We start from the raw sequence: 21,460 nt of genomic DNA, 5'->3' as shown, positions 1-21,460 counted from the left end.
CTTTGACTAGATCACACCATCTGTTTAGCAACTTCCATTTTTGGAGGAACCTAACGGAAAATGTGATGCGTCGACAAACATCCTCCAGCCCATGTGATGCGTTGACAAAGGAGAAGAGCGACGGTCACCATGGTCGGAAGAGATAGGAACGGAGAAGAGGAGAAGCAAGACGAAGGGATGCGTGGACACATGATGGAAAAGAATATCATCATCCCCTGGGATAAATAGGGCCAACCACTACGGTTCAGCATTCAACAATTTCCAAATGACCAAACCTATTTTCCTCTTCCTTTTGTTTACAGGGATGAAAAAATGATCCTGCATATCATGTTTAATTGACTTATAGTTTAAAAGTTTGCTCAAAATTCTAAAACGGAGTACTCCCTATTAGAATTTAGAGGTTAGCAAAGCAGGACATACGCGAGATCACGTTGGTGTCCCTAGGCTTCCGTTGTTGCAGCAAAGCAACGAAACATCCTGCGGTGAGGTAAATTAAAAACTCTGATTCCTCTTTTCAACTTTCCATATGGTTTGTCTGGGACTCGAACCTAGAACTAGTTGGATGGAGTAGATAATTCTTCCCTGTTACAACAGAGAAAAATCCCTCCCCAAACCGTGCTTGCATTTTTCATTGCACATGACTTTCCCTATGTGGAAATGGCTCATTTCTATTACAAAGAGAAAGTTATACTAATTTTTTTCATTTAGTAAGTGGATTCGCCTACTCTTTATTATAATATAAAAAACATTTCAGAATGCAAAAATTATGAAGAACATTTCAGAATGCAAAAATATGAAAGGTTTATCCTGATCATTCATCAACCCTTTCCTTTCTATTAGTTTTATCTAATAATTAATTACGAGGATTGACCAGGCCGTTGATACGGATAATATCCAAATACCAAATAATGCTCACCATGCGATCCACGAAAATAAAAAAAAAAGGTTGTTTTGGCGAACATCAAAGAAAAAAGTAGCTCTTCTTCCGTAAAAAATTCTTCTAAAAATACTGAGCCCAATCGTTGCATAAAAGTCCATACCGTGCTTTTATGTTTACGAGCTAAAGTTCTAGCGCATGAAAGTCGAAGTATATACTTTAGTCGATACAAAGTCCGTTTTTTAGAAGATCCACTATGATAATGAAAAATATTTTTACATATATGACAAAATCGATCAAGAATATCCCAATCAGATAACTCTGTCCAGACGGGTTTACTAATAGGATACCCCGATCCGGTACAAAATTGAGCTTTTGATAAAGATCCTATGAGGAGAGTAGCGGGGACTATGGTATCGAATTTTATCATTCGAGTATCTATTAGAAAAGAATTTTCCAGCATTTGATTCCTTACTAACAAAGGACTTTTTAGTACACTTGAAAGGTACCCAAAAATTCGAAGCAAGAGTTTGCCAATTGGTTTAGACGGATCCTTCGCGGTTCAGTACAAAAAGAAAGAATATTGGCATTGACAAGGTACCATTTCCATTTCTTCTGAAAAAAAAGAGTTCATTTTGATGAAAGAATTGCCTTTCCTTGATATCGAACATAATACATAAAAGGATACATAAAAACCATAAGGTTTTCAGGAAAAAAAAAACAGGGTCCATTATCCCAAAATGTTCCATCTTCCTAGAAAAGTGGATTCGTTCCAAAAAGCCTCCAGAAGATGCTAATGGTAAGCAAGAAGATTGTTTACGAAGAAACAACAAGAAAAACTCATATTTTGATACATAAAAGTTATATAGGAATCGAAATAGTCTTTTATTTTCTTTTTTCAAAAAGAAAAAAGATTTGATTGAAGTAATAAAACTATTCCAATTCGAATTGTAGTTGAGAAAGAATCGCAATAAATGCGAAGATGAAACATCTTGGATATGGTATTGAAGGAGTTGAACCAAGATTTCCAAATGGATAGGATAGGGTATTTCTATATGTGATAGATAATGCAAATGCAAAAATTTGTCTTCTAACAAGGAAAATATTAAATGAATAGAGCGTAAATTCTGAAACTTTGGTACTCCCTCCGATTCATATTATTGTCTCAAATTTGTCAAAATATGGATGTATCTATGCCTAAAAAGTGTCTAAATACATGTAATATTTTGACAACTAATATGGATCGGTGGGAGTATTTCTTTTTCTTTCGGACAAAAAAATTCTCGTAGCTAGAATGGGATTTCTACGACGATCAGTGCTGCAGTCAGTGACTTGCGGGGCTTGGATTACAGATCAGCGCCGCAGTCGGTGACAGACGGGCCAAGATCAAATTATAATCTTGGAGTAAAGGGTATCCTAAATTTTCGCTCTATCCAGCTAGTAAGCGAGCATTTAACCATGTAATTATCCTACTAGTACTACAAAATTTGGCAAGTCACCACGCAATTTGGAGGGGATCATGGAAGCCTTTCCATAGATGCGCCACAAGTTTTCGGCAGGATCACTGCCATCTTCCACAATCACGCTGCCGTGATCGTCTTCACCCCTGCGATCAATATAATCACCACCGGAGCCCCCCCAAGCAGAACGCAGTGTCATCTGAATCTGATCGATCGGACGGCGAGGCTGTATCGTACGCACGGATTAACCGCAATGCATTTCTTCCAGCTCGTCGCGGCATGGCTGTTCCCGTGCGCCGTGTGCGCGGCGGCGGTGACGGCGGCGGAGGGCGCCGCGGAGCACGGCAGCTCCTCGTCTTCGCTGCCGGCGTTCGGCGTTAAGGTTGGCGCCGCCGCCGACCCGGGCTCCTCCTCGCGCTCATCGAACGCCTCTACCGCGTCGCCGCCGTCGCCATCCTCGTCCGTGCTCGGCGCGCGCAGCAACTCGTCGAACGGCGCGCGTTCGCCGGATAAGCAGTTGACGCCGACGACGACAGAGGCCGCGAAGAGCGATTCGGTAAGAAGATGCGTGCGCAGGTTGGCCAGGCATCTGCAGCGGGCCGAAGGCGATGGCGATCGCGACCAGGCGCCGCGGCGAAGGAGGAAGACGAAGAGCATAAGCGGCCGGCCGACGAAGCCGCCGCTGGCCAGGGCCAGGGCCACCAGGGTCATCAGGGGCGACGCCGTGGAGGACGGCACTGCGCGCGAGAGGGAGGAGGCCGTCGCGTGCGCCGTCGCCTACTGCAAGCGGCAGCAGACCGCGCAGTGCAAGTGCAGGGACGGCATCACGGCGCCGTCGCGGCGCCGGGACGGTTACCCTGATGATGATCTCCTGGGAAGACGGCGGGATACGGCCGCGGCGGGGGGCAACTCGAGCGTCGTTACCCGTATGTTTGTTGATCGATTCTTCTTCTTTCTCGTTGCGTTCCCTGATGAAATGTCGCACGCGTACTACTACATCTGAATGTGTGTATGATCTCCTTCATCTCCATGCGTATGCAGAACGCGGCGGTGGTTCCTCGACGGCGGTGCAGACTGGGGGGACGTTGCGGCGTGGTCCGGCGGCAGCCGGAGAGCTGGGAACGTGCGGCGGCGGCGGCACCAGCAGCTTCAACGAGCTCGAGCTCGACGCGCTGAGGATAACGAGTTACTTCACCGCCAAATATATGCGATGCAACGTTGAGTAGATCTCGCGCGTAGTAGCAAGACGAGGCCGTTTGTCGTCGACAGTTCGACACTTCCGGAGATAAACACCAGTACAGATTTGCTACCGTCCAGAATTTTTTCCAGTTGGATTCAGTTGCACGTAATTTGGAAACTTGTCAAATGTATAGGAAGTAAAACCAGAATACATCAAAATGGATAAGTTCAACTTTATTTGAAATTAGTAGTACCGTACAAGCATCACACACAAGTCTGAAGGACTACTATGCCAGCGGTTAAGAGCTACTTACTCCGTTTCATAATTTTTGTCAAAATATAACATGTATCCAGACACTTTTTAGAAATAAATGCATCCATATTTAGACAAATTTGACGCAAGAACGATGGAACGGAGGAAGTACTCCGTAAGCTCTAATTACATACGAGGGATACAAAATACTCAACCAACATGCTGGTTGGAGGCGGAGCTAAAACGATCTCCTACAAGTGACTCTAGGCTCCAAAGGGGATGTCAGACCCCATGGTCTTCACAGTAGAGGACAGGCAGGAGCTGCCGGGAGTGGACATGCCATCAACAAATTTTAGGCAAATTAATCACGAGTGTATGAACTGATCTCATGAAAGAACAACTAAATTGATCTACCAATTTGCATCTACATATATGAATAAGCAATCTTCGGTCTCTCTGCTGTCTCTTCTCTCTTCTGTCTCAGCTCTCTGCTCCTCCCATCCCCTGAACGCCCTCGACCTCCCCTCCCCTCCTCCGTTCTAGCCGGCGCGGGCAGCAGGCCCCGACCGCCGCCGAATCCCCACCACCACGGCCGAGATGCGCCTCCCCATCTCGCCCAGCATCGCTGCCGGCGTCCCCATCACGCCCGTCCCCGCCGCTTCCTCCCAATCACGCCCGCCACCACCCGTCCCCGACCCATCCCGCCGGCCTCCCCATCGGCAAAAAGTCGAATCGAGGGAGAGAAGGGAGGGAAGGGGGACGAACCTTGCCGCGAATCGGAGCTGCCCGTTGAGATCATTGCTTCCGGGAGCCCCTAGCCGGCACCTCCGGTTGGGTCGTCGGGAGCGCGATTTGGGGGCGCCCTCAGTTTCGGGACGAAGATGACTGCTCGATGTGGTTTTTTGTTTAGAATACCTATATTTGAGGATAGGGAGGGAAAGTATGGGCTCTGGTGATGCTCTGAGCAAGGCAAGCACTCCCTTAATCACTTTGAATCCCATATGTTCATGATGTTATTTTTCTTTTCAAACATGCTTGTCTAGACAAAAACTCTGACAAATCTATTCTAATATCTAATTAAAGTAGCAGAAATTCTACGGTCTAGATTTTGCGAAAGTTATCGTACGGTTCAGATTTGTCACAACATAACACGAACAGTCTAAAAAACCGATCTCCTTGGCATGGAATCCGATCAAAAATTCTTCGTATCCATCTCAGTATGGAAATCAATCCGAAACCAAAACAAGAAATCTCGATATCAATCAATGTCAGGGTGGAAATCAATCCAAAATCAATCTTCGTATGGAATCCAATTGGGTAGGAAAATCAATCAGTAAGGTTATGGAAACCAATCCAAACCAACTACTGTATTATATCCAGAAAAAGCTGATTCTTTCAAGACAACGATCTTGAAGACACTACTGATGACCAAATCGCCGGAAACATACCGGCCACCGAAACCATCGATCTCTCCGGTCCAACCTAAAAAAGAGAAAAACCAGTGACTATCTGTATGTCCAGCGAATCCAAGAAGCCATGTCCTAATGGGCTTCACCATCGAGGAGCTCGAGCCCGTAGATAATACGGAGACGGTACTGAGCATACACGGGTACATAACGATCTTTCAAGCCAACAACACGAGGCACGGTAGCAGGTCTTCAGGAACGTAAGCATGCACAATTACATATGGCGATCTTTCGGGCCAACTAATCATTAGGCACGAACGCATGGCAAGAGGTGCCTTCAGGTACGTACGCATGTATATGTACCGATAATACATTAGTCGATTGGATCATCAAGGCTTCAATGCCAGACCTATATACTATTCAGCCTTTCAACAAGTTTTTTCAAATCGGTGATTCAAAAGCCAATCAAAAGTTATTTCAATCTTCTCAAAACAAAAAATCAGCACCCGGAAACACAAGTAAATTAGAAGCTTTTCTCTGCATTTTTCAAACAGTAACATACAAAATAATGCATTTATTCTTCATACATACACTTTAAAATATTGGGTTAAATATTTTTTTTACATAAGTCTTGATATACATTCTCATCAATAACTTCCTTTACTTAAGTTTTGAAAACGCCAGCCAGAAGCCAACCTACCATAGGTGCACCCAAATCCGATATCGTGACCGCAAATCAGACACTGCCAGTTGCTAGAAGCAGCAACAAAACCAAAAACAACACAAGAGAATAAGAAAAATTTCGTGTACAATGTCGAATAAAAATAATAATAAAAGTCATACATTTCAATGAATGATGGATATAATAGATACAGATTGGATTGGATAAAAATACTTAACAAAAAGAAAATCTATAATTGATGTCTAGAATCTTTGGAACATGTAAAATAAATTAAGATGCATGACCAAATAAAGGAGATTTCCTGTGGACGTTGGCCAAAAAATCATAAAAGTTGTATAGGCCTGATGGGCCAAATAGATACAATTGACTAGATAAAAAATAATGCTTCGAAATAATAGTTAGGATGAAGAAACCTACAGGTCCGTGATCGATGCCTAAAACAGAACTTCGACAGGAATTTAAATGCAACAGTCGGCGGTTGTTGATAGACGAAAGGTGTCAACTAATAACAAAGGGAGGCCGGGAAGCGGGAGCGTCGTAGGACGGTGAGAATCAAAGAGGCGTAATCGAGAGTTGGCGCAGCAACGCTAGGTGAAGAATGAAGTGAGAACTGAATCTTTCAAATCTTATAAGCAAATTAAATAGTATTTTAAACAAATTAAGAAACTCATGGGATAGGGGAAAATCTGTATGAGCAGTAAATTGCATACAAATAGAATAAATTTAAATTGCATACAATGAAACTATGAAAAACAAACTGAACATATATATTTAAATTTTATTACACAAGTCTAGCGCAATCTGCGCGGGCCACACCGCTAGTTGTTTGTATCGGAGGGAGTATAAAAATTACCGTTCTTTTTGTATATGTTATATTATTCTGTTAAAAAAATTGATCAGTTTGACTGCAGTCTAAAATCATTTTGGATGTTGCACTTATTTTTTCCGAAAAAAAAACATCCCACGGACAAAAGAGACAAGTGTGTTAAATAACCCTGACGAATTGATCTGAAATTCAATATTGGAGCATCTATTTATCAACCGAAACAATGTAGGGAAAACATCTCACGGACGGTTCTTAGAGGCAAATTATCCGCAAAAAACAAACAAGATTTTTGGATAAGAAAAACAAAGATTAGCAAGACAAATGGTTAGGCAGCAAGAGATGACTTTCGTGCATACTTGAGCCGAACAGTTCGTTGAACCTGACATAAATTTTTGTTTTGTTTCGACGAACATTCTTCGTACTTTCTCCGTCTCATATTAAGTGACTCAAATTTACCTAAATATGGATGTATCTATGTCTAAAAAGCATCTAAATACATGTAATAGAAAGTCACTTAATACTGGACGGAGGGAGTACAAAACTTGTCCACTAGGATTCAACTCAGAGAAGTCGACTAATCAAAACAAAAAACAAAAAATGGTCAACGATGTTGCCATGCATACGGGCCAGACGATCGCAAGCGCCAAACCGTGATTGTTGTTGCTTGAAGACCGGACAGTGAAGTGAAGCAATGTCTTAAGCTGGAATTGTTCCATATGTCGACTTGCCGACTAGAACGTCCCGGACTTTGCTGGAACCTTGCTCAGAGCACATACATACGTGCGTGGCTGGCAGCGAGCATCCGTCCGACTATGCGTTGGAAAATGTTGAACGCACCGGTCAGTATCAGTGGCAATGTAGCATCTGATCCGTGCCGATGCTTACACATCGATTGGACGTTGTTCGGCATGACGCGTGGCCGACTCTTAATATCGACGGCATCGAGAATCATGTTCATGTCGAAGCCGAAGATAATCGGTTCCCATCCGCTTTCCTTTCCTCCATCGAATCATCTGAAGAGTGTTGTTTTTCATCAGGTGGCTTAAATTGGGATACACCTTTTTTCAAGAAAGAAGAAGGGGGATGCGCATCTAGACCGGTGTGGATTCTCTAAGTTACGAGGCTGAAATGCGGGTCCCATGGTTGGCTGGCCCACTTGTCAGCCTCAGACAGGTACTTAATGCCGCACCTAGACGGTCGGTCGATCGCCATCAGCGAGTTATATCTGCCCGGCACGAGCGGGCAGGGGCCCTCCGTCGCGTCAACTGCAGCTGTGGAAAATCGGGCTCCGCTTCCCCGATCGGTTGACGACGGGACTAGCAGAAATACCCGGCCAGGAAGGACGGCAACGAGGCAGGCCCCGCCTTTGCAATTTGCATCAGTGAAAATAAAGAGACAGGCCAGAAGTGGCAGCTCGATGGATGGCACTCGCGTCCGTCAGTCGGTGCTCGCTTCGCTCCATATGGCTGGCTGGCTCCATGCTGCCTTGCCTGCGCCCATTCATTGCAACCGCGAACAAGAACAAGAACAAGATTCCCCCTTCTCCGTGCTATACTCACCATCGTGTCATCAATGCAAACAATAAAACGCTGCTACAAGATGTTAACACCGCCTAGCTCCTACATGCAGAACTAGTTTTATTTTGTTTTCAGAACTTCTCTCTTCTGATTTAGTATAACGTCTGACTGATACCCACTCTTCCATGGAGTTCTACGGAAAACGTGAATGATCATGACGCAAAAAAAGAAGAAAAACGAACGCCATGACTGGAGCTGGAGCACAATTCCTCTCGCCGATTTTTTTTTACAGGCTTGAGGTTTTCACCTTTCACTCCTTTTTTCGCCACACGCCGACAACATCATTGGGTATCAGAAGGAGAGAGAGAAGAGGTCGTACTACTGTTGTAGCAGTAAATTAATAGGTTTGCTGCTGAAAAGAAGAGAAAAAAATCTACTGCGCCGCGGCGGTAGCGCCGCCGCCGCCGCAGAAGGCTTCCCGGCGAACGGCGCTGCCACCGCGCACGACGAAGTGGGCGAGCGAGCGCGTGCTGGTCTCCGGCACGCGGTTCTCCTCGCAGAGGAACTCCCTGGAGCACGCCCTCTCCACCTCCCGCTCGTAGTCGTGCACCAGCACGTCCGTTGTCGCGCCCTCCTCCTTCCTCCCCCGCGCCAGCACCCCCGCCGTGAATATCGCCGCCATCCTCCCCGGCGACGACGCCGTGTACCTGCCACAGAGAGAGAGAGAAATAGAGATTCGGGATTCAGTTGGTTGTTGCTTTTCGCTGGAACACGAAAATCTGAACAGAAGGAAGGGAGATTGGATCTCGGATGGGGTGGGTTACCCGCGTGGGCCGTCGACGAGGATGACGTCCCAGGCGACGTCGTAGAGGTGGTTGGGGAGGTCGTTGATGGCGAGGCGGCAGTCGGAGAAGAGGAGGTTCTGGACGGGGCGGCACTCGGCGGCCCTGGCGGCGCGGGCGGCCTCGAGGAGGTCCGGGAACTCGCGGACGGTGGTGGTGTAGGCGACGTCGTAGGCCTCCAGCCCCGGGTGCCGCCCTTCCAGGTGGGACACGTAGTACTGGTTCTCGTCCAGGAACACGGTGCGGCCGCCGTGGTTGAGCGCGCGCCACAGCGGGGTCTCGCCGCCGAGCCCGAACACCAGCAGGTTGCACGGCGCGCGCCGCTTCAGCGCGGCCGCGATGGCGCGCACGTCGCCGCCCGGCATGCTGCCCCCTGACGAGTTCCCCGCCGCCGCTGCGTACTGCGCCAGCGCGTCGAACACGTACTCCGGGAGCCCAGGCCCCGTTGCGTCACCCCCCTCTGCCGCCGCCGCCGCCGCGCCGCCGCTTCGTCCTCTCCCTCCTCCGGCCGCCGACACCGCGAGCCGGCCCGCCGAAGACGCCCTCCGCCGCGCCCCGCCGCCGCCGCTGCCGACGGAGGATGTGTCCCGCGCGGAGGAGAGCAGGGAGGCCAGGGAGACGCACGCGAAGCAGGCGAGGAACAGGACGAGGCAGACCCGGCGCCGCCCCATCCCCGCCGACCCCGCACCGCCGGATGACGGCTTGTTCGACGACGAGTGCACCAGCAGCACCTTCTGCCCGCCCATCCCCTTCATCCCCCCTCCCCTCCCCACCCCAACCCAATCTCAGAAACAAAGAGAAGGCAATGGCGAAGTGGACTCAGGAGCCTGGCGTCCAAGAGGAGCACGAGCCTGGACTGCCGGATGCCCGGATCGATCTGCTCCTAGCCTCTCTCCCTCCTAGCGAAGATGAGTGAAGGAGCTGGGATAGATAATTATGGAGACGGTGGTGTGGGATGGGTCGAGGTGGAGAGGAAGAGGAATGCGGGTGGAGAAGAGCGAAGGGAAAGAAGAAGGGGGTTTATTCGGCTCGGCCGGCTGAGCTGGTAGGTCGAAGGGAAAATTAATCCCGCCGGGATTTGCGGTGACTATTTTTTATGCGTGTTTTCCTGGGTCTAAGCAAATGGCAAATCCGAACCAGAGGTCCCCCCGGAGTCAAAGTTTGTGATGACCCATGTAGAAATAGCAATATGTATTTGCTATCCCATTGGCCATAGTGGCGATTTTTAGTGTGATCATGGTTGAAATCATAATGGTTAGGGTTTGGAGTACCTAGGCTGAAGCTGAAGAGGATGATCGACACTGGCAAAAAGGACCAACGGTTGGGGCCGCAAGGAAAAGATAGTGTCGGTGTTCGCAGATAAATGGCAAAGGTCAACCACGTCGATCAACGGCTACAGAAGAACATGTGTGATATATAGATCTAAAGAGTAAAATGGATCGTGGGACATGCACCCGAAGCATCTTAGTATTTGTTGGAGCACCTTAGATAAGATGTGAATTTAGGATTAATATGTTATACAACATCTCACTATTGTTTTCTTTCGAAAAAAAGGTGATAGCCGTTAGCTAGCATTTCTGCGATAGATTTAGCAATGATACGTAATTTGGTCTCACTCTATATGTTTGTTTTTTGGTCATCTTTGATAATAAATAAAATTCCACGGCTGTCTCGTAAAATGAATAATTGATAAGTGAGTTGAATTGTCACAACCCACGTCAAAGGTGGTGACAACACGTCGGAAGGATCCTCTGACGTACTGCATGCACCCTGACGTGGGGTTGCTGATAAGTAGGTCTAGCGATTAACGACCTGTATGTCAAGTTGTCAACGATCCCATGTCTTGTGCACTTTCATCACACTAGGGAATCCATTTTGGTAGTTATTGGGAACATTTGGAACAACATTTTTTCTAGAGAGAAAGTCATCATAGCGGATTTTATTGCATATCAAAATAGTTACATCATCGGTGAGTACGGGGCCCCCTCGGCCCTACTAGCAAGAAGATGAGATACCATTACGCAGTTGCACTGCTACGTGTTAAAATCAGGAAATATTATTCTTTTCTTTGGAGAGAAATACCATGGTTTAGTACTAGTAATTCCTCAAAAAACAGTACTTTTGAAGGCGCCGATCTTTCTTAGACAATTTGTTTTTGCCGGGGCTATTTTAGATAACCTTGAAGGTGACGATAGGAGGGTTAGAGTTGGAGTTATGAAAGCTACCGTTACTCAGTAGTCAGTAGTACTGCTACGTGTTAACCATTTTCGACGGGAGTAAGCAGTAGTACGTATCAAGACCGCAACGTGTTAACTACCCGTGGAACGCGACTGACGCTATTAACTGAGGAATGAGACGACCGACCCGGGTTTTGTTCCTGTCAGGTACTATCATCGTATCGTGCGACTTCCGCTTCGTGGAAAATTGCTACTCCTAACTCCCCCCGTGTAGCTGAAAGGTGATCGATCGATTCTCATCCATCCATCCATTTTCGTCGTCCGTCGCTCTCTGCGCTCCATTCATTTCGGTTTCCCCAAACCGAGGGGAAAAGGATGCATGTGTGTTACACGGTCGAGGTCGAGCTGCTAAACGAGCGTGGCTTTGCTTATTTTCGAGGAAACAGTGGTTGCGTACTTGCGTTGCGATCGCTGCCCGGGAACCATCATCTCTGTTAAGGTTACTTGAAAAAGAAGAACACGAGCATATGTAAGACTAAGGCTAAACGCATGATCAGCTCAAAACTTTTCAAAAACTGAAATAAGAACAGGCACTATCATGAAAGAAAAAGGGCGGCGTATCTGGTGAAAACCTTCATTCGGTGCAAACTTCATAAAAATCATGTTTAAAAGTTTCAAAAGATTATAAAAAAATACCATATGTTGGGAGTGTGATGTTCTACAAAACTGCAAAATTTCAAGTTCAAAGTCAAAATCATTTGGAAGGAATTAAAAAGAGAAATTTACAATAAAGAGTGTCAGACATTGGAAGATCACTACTCATGCAGAATTTGTTTTTGTCGCTGCTATCAAATGCCATTGAGTTTGGACTTGAAATTTTGCACATATATAAAACATCATTTTTCTAACATATCTAATTTTTTTTAGAATATTTTAAACCTTTTTCGACGAAGTTTTCACAATTTGCACCGTAAAGGTGGTTTTACTCCCTCCGTTTCATGAAAGATGGCACGACTTTAAATTAGAGTAGTTCAAAACCATGGCAATTTTTATGGAACAGAGTCAGTACCATCGGCAGCGACGAAGTTACGAGGCATAATACCATCAGACTGTGGTGCCAAATAAAACATGCTGACGAAGAGAGAAAAATGAAAATTTGCACACAGCACAGCAGCAGGTGGCACGCCTTCAATGTGGTTGGATGGGGAGACGTTGTCGCTGCACGCTTAGAATTTAAGCCACGCGGACGCGCCGGCCTGACACGACACGACACGACACGCCCACGCCCAGCCCACCACCCGTTCTGAGTCTCGGTGTCGCCTTCAAAGTGCAGCGTTCAAGTGCAAGCAGCAAGCCTGGCTCGATTGAGGCCGATCGACATAGCCTGAACTGCAAATGACGCACAGATGACTGGCCCTGGCGACACAATGCGGTGCGTGCCATGCTGGCAAGGAATTGGGACGATATGTGACGTGAAATTTGTTCCCAAAAAAAGAAAATCAAGCAAATTCTTTGGACTGATAGCATAAACTACTTTTCACTAAAATTTATCTACGTTGTCTAAAAGAGAGATACCAAATTGTATCCGTGAGTCTAGAATGAAACAGCTGTAGGATCGAGTACACTATAGCTAATCCTCATAGTAAGCCCCGACAAGAAGCACCTAAGAGACATGTCCCACTGTGTTAGTTTAGGTTAATCTAGGGTGTTGCCACAACGCATCAAATCAAGCAAAGTACTAGTGCATCGACCATCATAAATATTACTCTACGCAGACAGAATCTTCGTACCAGGCATAATCAACAGCAGCTCTGCAGGTGTCGATCGACTGCATGTGCATCCTGAAAGGTGAAAGCATGGCGTCTCGGTCTTGGCATTGACGAGGGTATTTTTAAGGTGGCTTCCCCCAGAATGTTTGCCATGCATGCAAATGATGCAAATGCCAGTAAACAACATGATAGTGTTGATGCTACTTGGCTGCCTACGCTGTAGTACCATTCCTGACAGTAAATTATCAGTTTATTGAAGAGAGTGCAAGACTTAATTAATTGGATGCCACTAAACAACATGCTAGTGTTGATGCTACTGGGCTAGCTTATGTACCTTATTTTTTTCGAAAAGAATGATAACCCGGTACAAGCATCGAAAGCGAAGTCTCAACTTCTTTGCAGAGATCTGCTCTTCGATTTTGTTACAAGAAATTTTGCGGAGACAAAGAGAAGCTCATCTCGTGTCGTCGGCACGCGCTGTTCAGATGTTTTATATACGCTCACGGTCTGCTGCAGGCTTATCCTGTTTGACATCGGCTTTCAGTTTGGAGTTCAGAAAGTGGATTGAGCAGCAAATTGAACCAGCGAAGTGCACCAGCTCAGCTTGTTGAAGCCGAAAGGAAAACACCTGAGAAGCCTCCACCTGACAGATGCTCAACTGCTCAAACTGAACATGGCACACGTTTTTTTCTTTTGAACTTCAACATAGCAAAATTTTGAATACTTATATGGAGTATAGCTTCCAAAAGGACTGCAATACAGTTGAGCAGAACCATCATTAGACGTAGTGGTACTTTAGACATAATGTGGCAAACCTGCAAAATAGCCTAAAGCTCCATTGTTAGGTAGATAACTGCCATGCTTTCATGTTTGTATTATTCTTTGTTTAACTTGTCATATGCCTCCAAAGAATTCCATAGAACGCAAACAGACACAGTAGACTCATTTAGTTACACACGCAACACTCCCAGCCTTTCGAAATAGCATCGCCCAATTGTGCCTGTCTTGCCATCCGCGAAAAGGAACATTCAGCTCAGTGCTGTGCAATTGAACTCTCATATAGGCATATCCATATTATAATACACTGGCGCTTTGGATTCAGCAGTTAAGCGAGAAAGAACAGTAGCTTAAAACATTATACAAAATGCAGAAGCAGGATCCAGAACAGGTAATAGTTACAAAAAACAACTAAGCAATACAACCGAATTCAATTACATCATGTTATGCAACCAAAAGAACACAGTGACCTAACTAACATCACGGGTAAGCCATTACAGTGAATAAATTATGTCATCTGACTAAGCAGTACCTGAACACCAGTTTAGATGAACAACGTTGCTCGGCTGCTTACACCTGTTGTATTAGAAACAACAGCAGCCTCGTCTTTCGGTTGTATTCAGGAACGCTTCTTACGCATGCCCATTCGAGATTTGGCATATCTAACACATGTTAAGGAAAGAATAAGAGGGAAGTATGCATGCAAAAATGGATGATGCATTTGCTATGCTATTATAAGCTCTACCATGCCAATAATTACTCAACATGGCTGTGTAGATAAGTCATAGGTCAGACAAATAATAATTGATTGATTACTAGTGGAGGTGAGGTTTGTGATGCAACACACACATCCTTAGGCAAGGTGACACTGAACCAACATAAATCCAAATCAGGCATCAGTATTTCAGAGCATTTGCCTACGCTGGTGATGTACTCGAAACATATGTGGTGTCACCAGCTCTCATCAAATGATACTTAGCTAAAGCAACCAAATGAACCCTACTGAAAGGATCAGTCATCCGTGGTTAGATATAATTATATAAAGAAGGTAAACAATATAAAGATGTAGGATACTCTAAACGCATGCCCTCGGCAGTTGACGAATGTAAAATAGCTCCTTGGAGACGGTTCAGGGCTTCAGTTGAACTATAGTCATCCTGCAGGAAGAAGATTAGACTTGGCTTTAGCTCTGGAAAAAAGTTAATGGAAATGCTAAACCATTTAGCAAATCATGTTAGAAGAAAATCCAAGTTCAGCAACTTCATCAGAATAGCTTTGTACCAACACCAGCATATGCAGTACACTATATGTTGCAAGCAGTTAATATCATTTATATATAAAACTTATGTAGGTAGAAAGTGACTTCTCACAAAAACAATAGTCAAGCAGGAAACATGCCAAACCAACATTACAAGGCAAATAACATGCGCTTCCCTCTCAGTAACCCACTTAACCAAAGGGAATCTCCACAGGATTTTATCTACAGGAAGGAGATTCCAGTGACTAGTTACAATCACTATCAATTAAGGAAGGCTGTGGCTAAGCATTCAGGTGGGCATGGGATGTCTGCAGCGCTGCGGAACCATTGTAACACGTCCTGTGTAACCACCAACAGCGAAGCAAATCCATTTTGTGGGACTGAGTGGCACAAATGGCACGGCCCAATACCAACCCATGTATCCTGCATCGAAGGCTCGACTCATTCAAAATTACTTGATCACAACAAAAAGGAAACTACACACAATGCGGGCTCATGCAGGTGATGCAACAGTGTGGTTTTGCAGCCGCGGCTTTGTCGATATTACTAATGGGCTTTGACAGCAGCCCGCATAATACATGTGGGATTAGGTCTTTCTTTTGCGGCAGCCCATGTTCAGTCTCACCTGCACGCTGAGATGTGGCAAACCCTACTTCGTAAAGCATAGATAGATATTGCAAAACAGAGCACAACAAAAGGCTAGTGTTTGTGGTAACATGTTAAGACAGTCTCAATGAATAATCAAGCTAGCTAGCTATGAACACGAAAGAAGAACAAGCTCAATTTAGGACCCATTGGGAAGATATAGCACAGCATAGTGGCTCTTTATCATAAGAGGAAGCAGTATACTTCATTGCCACATAGTATAATTTTTTACATACATAAATAAATTGAAATCAGGGAGAATGGCAATTCTTCACAATACCTCAAAATCAACAAATGCAACTGGTGCTCCAGACTTGTTTTGCATCTTTAGCTTCATGAATCCCGCAAAACTAATCATGAAAATAAGATTGTCAAAAACATGAATGTTTTTATCTCAAATCATGAGATGTTAAGTACAGGCAATACCTTGAGAAAACATCTGTTAACTCTCGCTCGGAACAAGTTTCAGCGAGGTTTGCAACAAAAAGTGTAGGGCATGGAGGATTATTTTGAGGGGCAAATATTGATGGGTCCTGTAGGCAAGAGAAAGAAGTAAGCCTTTTACCTCATCTAAAGAAAAGGAGGAAATGGGCTGAATACAGAGAGAATCAGGAAACATTTTACAGTTATAAAGTTATCTTATTTCATAGTATACTGATCCCTACATCATTAGCATGTCATAACAAAGCACAGTTAAATTGTGTCCAGTACATGTTTCGGATTCATCCTGCAGCAAAATATACTTCTCATTCAAATTATAAGTTTCTATGCAGAAGAGTCTTTGCATTTGAGACAAAATTACTTCGATAGTTTTCATAACTCAATGTAACATGAATGTGACAACTCACTTTGTGTAGTTAAAATACCATCGTAAGTCAATAACTTGCATAACTAGCTCAACAAAAAAGACTAATGCACCTTTAGTGTTTTACCACTGAAATTAATGTAGTTAAACTCAGACTTTAGCAGCAGAGCTGAGTTGCAACAATAGTAACATAAAGGCAGTGGCTACCTTTCTTCTTTTGTAATTAACTTGTGCATGGGATTAACAGTATTACAACCATCTTTCAGATAACTATATGTAATAAACTTTGGAGTAATTGTTCCCTTGTCTTATATTGTGGTAATATGTGTTAGAAGAACTGCACCTAAGTTTTCTTATAGAGAAAGTCAAGGTATTAGAAAGACCCTCCATATGAGAACTAAATGCAACTTCAAAATGTCTTTGTTCACTGCTTTAATCTGACAAATGAAACCACTGTGAAAGATAAACATATCAAGATGAATAATCAACTTACCTTGCTGAAAGCAGTACTAGCCCCAAAATTTGTACAGCTGCAAGTTGGAAATATGGTATTAATTAGAATTATGACAATTCTTGAAAGATGATGTCCAATTACGTATTAGGTGTCTCCTTCCTAGTATCAGCTGCAGGATAGGTGAAACTAATTATCCTAACAAAATCACATAATTAAACTGTGCTCAAGTAGTGTGCCATAACCTTTGTGCAGAAGGATAACCATTCAAGCTGTGTGAAGAATTACCCATTCCGGACATGTGAATATTGCTTCCAGCACCTGATAGGGCGTAAAGTGTGCCAAAGATGTGCAAGGTGAGTGCTTTTCGGAAATTAAGGGACATTTCACCAAGGATATGAAGTCACAGATAATATGTGTAGTTGATATGAACACAAAGAAAAATAGTAAGGTAAAACTATGGAAATTCAAGGTCAACTGTTTTCTTTGAGAGTGAGGGGAGATCATCATAGTGATTGCTATAGGATTGTGGGTTTGGAACAGTAGTTCAGTGACTGTAATACAGCTACAGTAAGCACGGGCATGAATTCATGATAGTGGTAGATCGATCTGGTGTGAAAAAACAGGAACATTTTCTCCATGATACAAGTCCCAAGCTACGTGAATAATACCTGAATCAGAAATTCCCCTGGCATTTCTAGCTTTTTTCTCAGAGGATCTAGAGAAATCATCTGAGGAAAAAGGGAGTGATTAACAACAGACAAAACAAATCACACATCAAAGCAGGAACATACACAAGAACAAAGTATGCAACCTGTTCTGGGACGCTTTGATCTCGAATTGGACTTTGCAAGATCCACGTGGATAGAACAATTCTTCTCAAGGTCAAATGCCATTCCCTGCAAAAAGAAGTGATTCAGAAAATTAACAGTACCATTGATAACTTGACATAACAGATTACTTTTGGTATAACATCAACTTTGTTTTTAAACAGTAGTTCATTGAAACCATGAAGCAAAAGTAACACTAATAACAAAAAAAAAACTGACTGAATGGAATGCTTAATAATGATGAATTGAGGTCTTACATTTGTGGCACTCATTGCAGCTAATGCCGACTGCTGATCTTCAAACACAGCAAATGCATACGCCTGCAACGCATAAAAATACCAGCTTGGGGATGGGAACATAAAAAAAAAAGGATCACCAAATTGAGACCCCCATCCCAAGCGACGAGTTTGCAAACCCTAGAGTGGAGCAAACGGAGGGTTTTGGCCGTTCGAGGTGAGGAGAGTGTGCGGGGGTGAAAACCTGGGCCGATTTGCCAGCACGGAGGTGGGAGGAGACGTAGCCGGGGAAGTCGCGGAAGAGGTTGTAGACCTCGCGGGCCTTGACGTCGGCGGGGAGGCCGGCGATGAAGAGGGTGCGGAGCTCGTCGCGCGGCGGCGGGTGGGGCTCCGCGAGGTCGAAGTAGCCGCCGTAGGCAGGGGGCGGGGCCGGCGGCAGGTAGGCGTGGTGGTGCTGGTGGCGGTACGCGTACGGGGAGGTGCCTGGCGGGGGAGGAGGCGGGGCGGCGTAGGAGGAGGAGTGGGGAGGCGGCGGGTGGTAGTACGAGGCGGCCATGCTCGGTGCGGTCGGTGGCGGTAGGCTGAGATGTCTAATCGGCGGCCGGCGGAGCGATGGGGACTCGAGAGTTTCGGCCGACGGAATTTGAGGTCTCGTTTGGGTTTGGGTTTACGATTTGGTTCCCCGACCGCGGCGGCGTATTCCGCCGGGACTTCAATAGCGGCTGGCTGGTGGCTATCGCACGGCACAGGGCCCTCTGCCATCTTCTTTCCCCGTCGGAGCCATTGGATTGTTGTAAGAAAAACGTGGACCGGAAAGGACAAGGCACGAGTGTAAGAAAAACCGTTATGCAGAGACTTTACTGAGGGGTTTTTTAAGCACAAATTTGGTTCAACTACTGCTGGTCATTCACTTACATACATGTGCCTGCAACATCTAAACCACTAAGGCGACCGGAAAGCACGGAAGCTGGGCTATGCCACGTCGGTCATTCCTGTAGCTACGGGCGGGCGCGCTGCGGCTGTCGCGTTGCGGTGGAGGGCGCGAGCGGCCTGCCCCTTCTGGTGTTTGGCTTATCCCCGCCATGGGTCCCGTCTGGGGGTAAACTATTACTTCGTCCCTTCACATTGAAGGCTTCACTCTGTCCATGGGACCCAACCACTCGCGGACTCGCCCACTTCATTCCCCATCTCGATCTCACGAGCGGCGGCGTCCGTCACCCTAGCTAGCTCCTGCGCCGCCGCTACCCAACCCTTCGGGCCCGCTCGTCGCTGCAGTAGTCGCTGCCGACCATCAACGTCGACCCGATGCCCGCCTCCTCCCCTATCTCTCCCACCACCAGCCGCCATTAAGTACACGCACATGCGCCGTCTTCCTCCCTCGCGAACGACGCCGGTGCCCTGCACCATCTCCACCTCGGACGCCACCGGCGCTGCGGTCTGTTCCAGTTGTGTTGTCGTTGGCGCGGTACGAATGGGAGTTCTAGCTGACGGCGACGGTGCCGTCCCAGGCGCTAGCCGTGTCTTCTGATGCCATCGGCAGCATCGACTTCGACCCCCTCTGGCGCCCTACTCGCCACCAATGGCATCGCCCGCAAGGTACGAATCTACGGCGCCGCCGACCTTCTCCGTGTTGATCCGAAATGCTGATCTCCAATGGTTGAGATTGCACATGGTCGATTCTTTTTCTAGCCTCCATTACACAATGTTGATCGAAAATGCTGATCTTCATTGGTGATTGTAGTTGAACATTCACGAAAGAGTTAGCGAAAACGCTGATCTTAGTTGCCGCTATAATTGTCTACGAGCTATTGACATTTTGGATGTTGACACGAGCGCGTGAAACCATTAAGATTAGACTGCCATGTTCTAGGGAAGACTAGTTGGAAGATATTCTTTTGCCTTTTTTAGCTTGCTTTTTTATTTCAATATACCGACTTTTCATTTAGTCAACTTTTAATTTTTCCCATTTGTACTTTTTACTTATGATTTTGAAGACTTTAATTTTTCAACTTTTAACTTGCAAAAATAAAAAGAGGAAATAAACTCACCGGAACAGCTTGCGACGACGTCCTATGGGTGGCGACGCGTCGATGCCCTCACGGTGTAGATCTGGGCCCTCTCCGCCGGTGAGCCATGGCGGGATGATTGCGGCGTGCTAGATCCGCCCATGGTGAGACACGCGAGGTGCGGATCCATGCCACAAGGAGGGGGCCGTGGCTAGTCCGGCCGCCTTCACGTCAGCCGTTGGGAGGACGGCGTTGGAGAGGACGTGGCGGCGTGAGGAAAGGAGAAGGACAAAGAATGCGTGATGGAGGGGGAGAGGAGAGAGAGACGAAAAATAGGAGGGGAGAGAGATGACGAAGAGGGGGAGTGTGGGGGTAGGTGGGACGTCACTAAAAATTGAAGGGGGAAGGCGTGGTCAGGAGTTGTCCGCGCCACGTGGAGGAGCACCAAAGAGGTAATCAATAATCGATAAAGATACATTTTCACTTCAAATTTAATGTCATGTTTTCCTCTCAGCCAAGGCGAGTATTTTTACCCATAAAAGTTAAATTTTGCTATTTTTGAGTCGATGTTAACAATTGTGTGATCCATACAAGATTAATGCAAGTGTTATCGAGAAAATCTTACTCGACAACTATGATGTCTATTTCCATGTTAGACACTCTCATGAAAGCTTGTGAACAGTTTATTGGTAGTACAAATTACCACAAGTATTTTCCCAAGATCGGAAAGGTGGATAACTAGGGAACTACTATGAAAATGATGGTTCAATCCTTCGTCTGAGGTAAATCCTTGCCATTGAATTTTCCTATGATGTGATGTGATTGGTGTTAGAAATTGCTATGTCTATAACAAGGATAAAGTGGCATATTTTCTTTTCAAGTTGCTATTGGATGGGTAGCTTGCTAGCTTTGATCAAGCCAAGTTCTTTAAACTTGCTATATGGATTGCGAAAAGGCAATGTTGCATCAATTTCCTGGAAAGCAAATAAATGCATTGCATCTTTGGGTAAAGGACATTTGTTGATGCAGGGTGGCCCAACTTCAGTTGTAGGACTATTCACCCATTACTAAGTCTGATATGTAATATGTTGTGGCCCTTGAACTAGTACTAGTAACCATCTCAATTCTTACGAGATACTAACCGAAATGCCCGTGCGTTGCAATGGAATAACAAAACAAAATGATCGAAGACACTGCATGAACGGTGGAGCCCCTGGCGAGGCAGATCTGGGGCTCTCGGGCGCCGGGCAAGTGCAAATTCTTTGCCTGGCTGGCGGCAAACGATCGTTGTTGGACAGCGGATCGGCTTGAAAGGCGAGGGCTTCCCCACCCGTCGCGTTGCCCCCTCTGCGATCAGGAGCCGGAGACTTTGGCCCACCTTCTGCTGGGGTGCGTTTTCGCCCGTCAGGTGTGGGAGGCGATGCTAGTCGCGTGGAACCAGGAGGAGTGGAGGCCGAGTGCGAA

At 45.8% G+C, this 21,460-nt stretch overlaps 3 protein-coding genes across 6 annotated transcripts; 1 reads left to right on the top strand and 2 right to left on the bottom strand.

Annotated features, from left to right (window-relative positions):
- The first annotated feature begins 2,380 nt into the window (after positions 1-2,380).
- On the top strand, positions 2,381-3,753 carry LOC106866814. The gene is made up of 2 exons (XM_014902693.2): positions 2,381-3,263; positions 3,379-3,753. Exons 1-2 carry the CDS (start codon positions 2,591-2,593, stop codon positions 3,561-3,563), a joined length of 858 nt encoding a protein of 285 aa, XP_014758179.1. The 5' UTR covers positions 2,381-2,590; the 3' UTR covers positions 3,564-3,753.
- Positions 3,754-8,228: 4,475 nt separating this feature from the next.
- LOC100834864 (protein IRX15-LIKE) lies at positions 8,229-10,140 on the bottom strand. Its single transcript, XM_003560428.4, has 2 exons — positions 9,025-10,140; positions 8,229-8,907 (listed from the first exon to the last, which is right to left on the bottom strand). The coding sequence occupies exons 1-2, from the start codon at positions 9,795-9,797 to the stop codon at positions 8,634-8,636; spliced, it is 1,047 nt and encodes a 348-aa protein (XP_003560476.1). The 5' UTR covers positions 9,798-10,140; the 3' UTR covers positions 8,229-8,633.
- A 3,080-nt stretch (positions 10,141-13,220) lies between these two features.
- LOC100834562 (U2 small nuclear ribonucleoprotein B'') lies at positions 13,221-18,769 on the bottom strand. 4 transcript variants are annotated; one of them, XR_002962439.1, is made up of 11 exons: positions 18,235-18,546; positions 18,012-18,074; positions 17,739-17,823; positions 17,596-17,655; positions 17,170-17,245; positions 16,967-17,003; positions 16,095-16,201; positions 15,949-16,018; positions 14,840-14,922; positions 14,298-14,427; positions 13,221-13,815 (listed from the first exon to the last, which is right to left on the bottom strand). XR_002962439.1 is itself a non-coding variant. In XM_010229077.3 (10 exons), exons 1-10 carry the CDS (start codon positions 18,544-18,546, stop codon positions 14,385-14,387), a joined length of 936 nt encoding a protein of 311 aa, XP_010227379.1. In that variant the 3' UTR covers positions 14,061-14,384. The 4 variants fall into 4 exon arrangements, 2 of the variants coding, with proteins under 2 accessions (XP_010227379.1, XP_024313578.1); XR_002962440.1 differs by lacking the exon at positions 13,221-13,815 and adding an exon at positions 13,830-13,988; XM_010229077.3 differs by lacking the exon at positions 13,221-13,815 and having other exon boundaries at positions 14,061-14,427.
- Positions 18,770-21,460: the final 2,691 nt, after the last annotated feature.

The sequence above is a fragment of the Brachypodium distachyon genome, chromosome 1 (genome assembly GCF_000005505.3).
Source record: "Brachypodium distachyon strain Bd21 chromosome 1, Brachypodium_distachyon_v3.0, whole genome shotgun sequence".
Taxonomy (NCBI): Eukaryota; Viridiplantae; Streptophyta; class Magnoliopsida; order Poales; family Poaceae; genus Brachypodium; species Brachypodium distachyon.
Note: the sequence above shows the minus strand (reverse complement) of the source record. Positions and strands in the feature narration are given on the sequence as shown.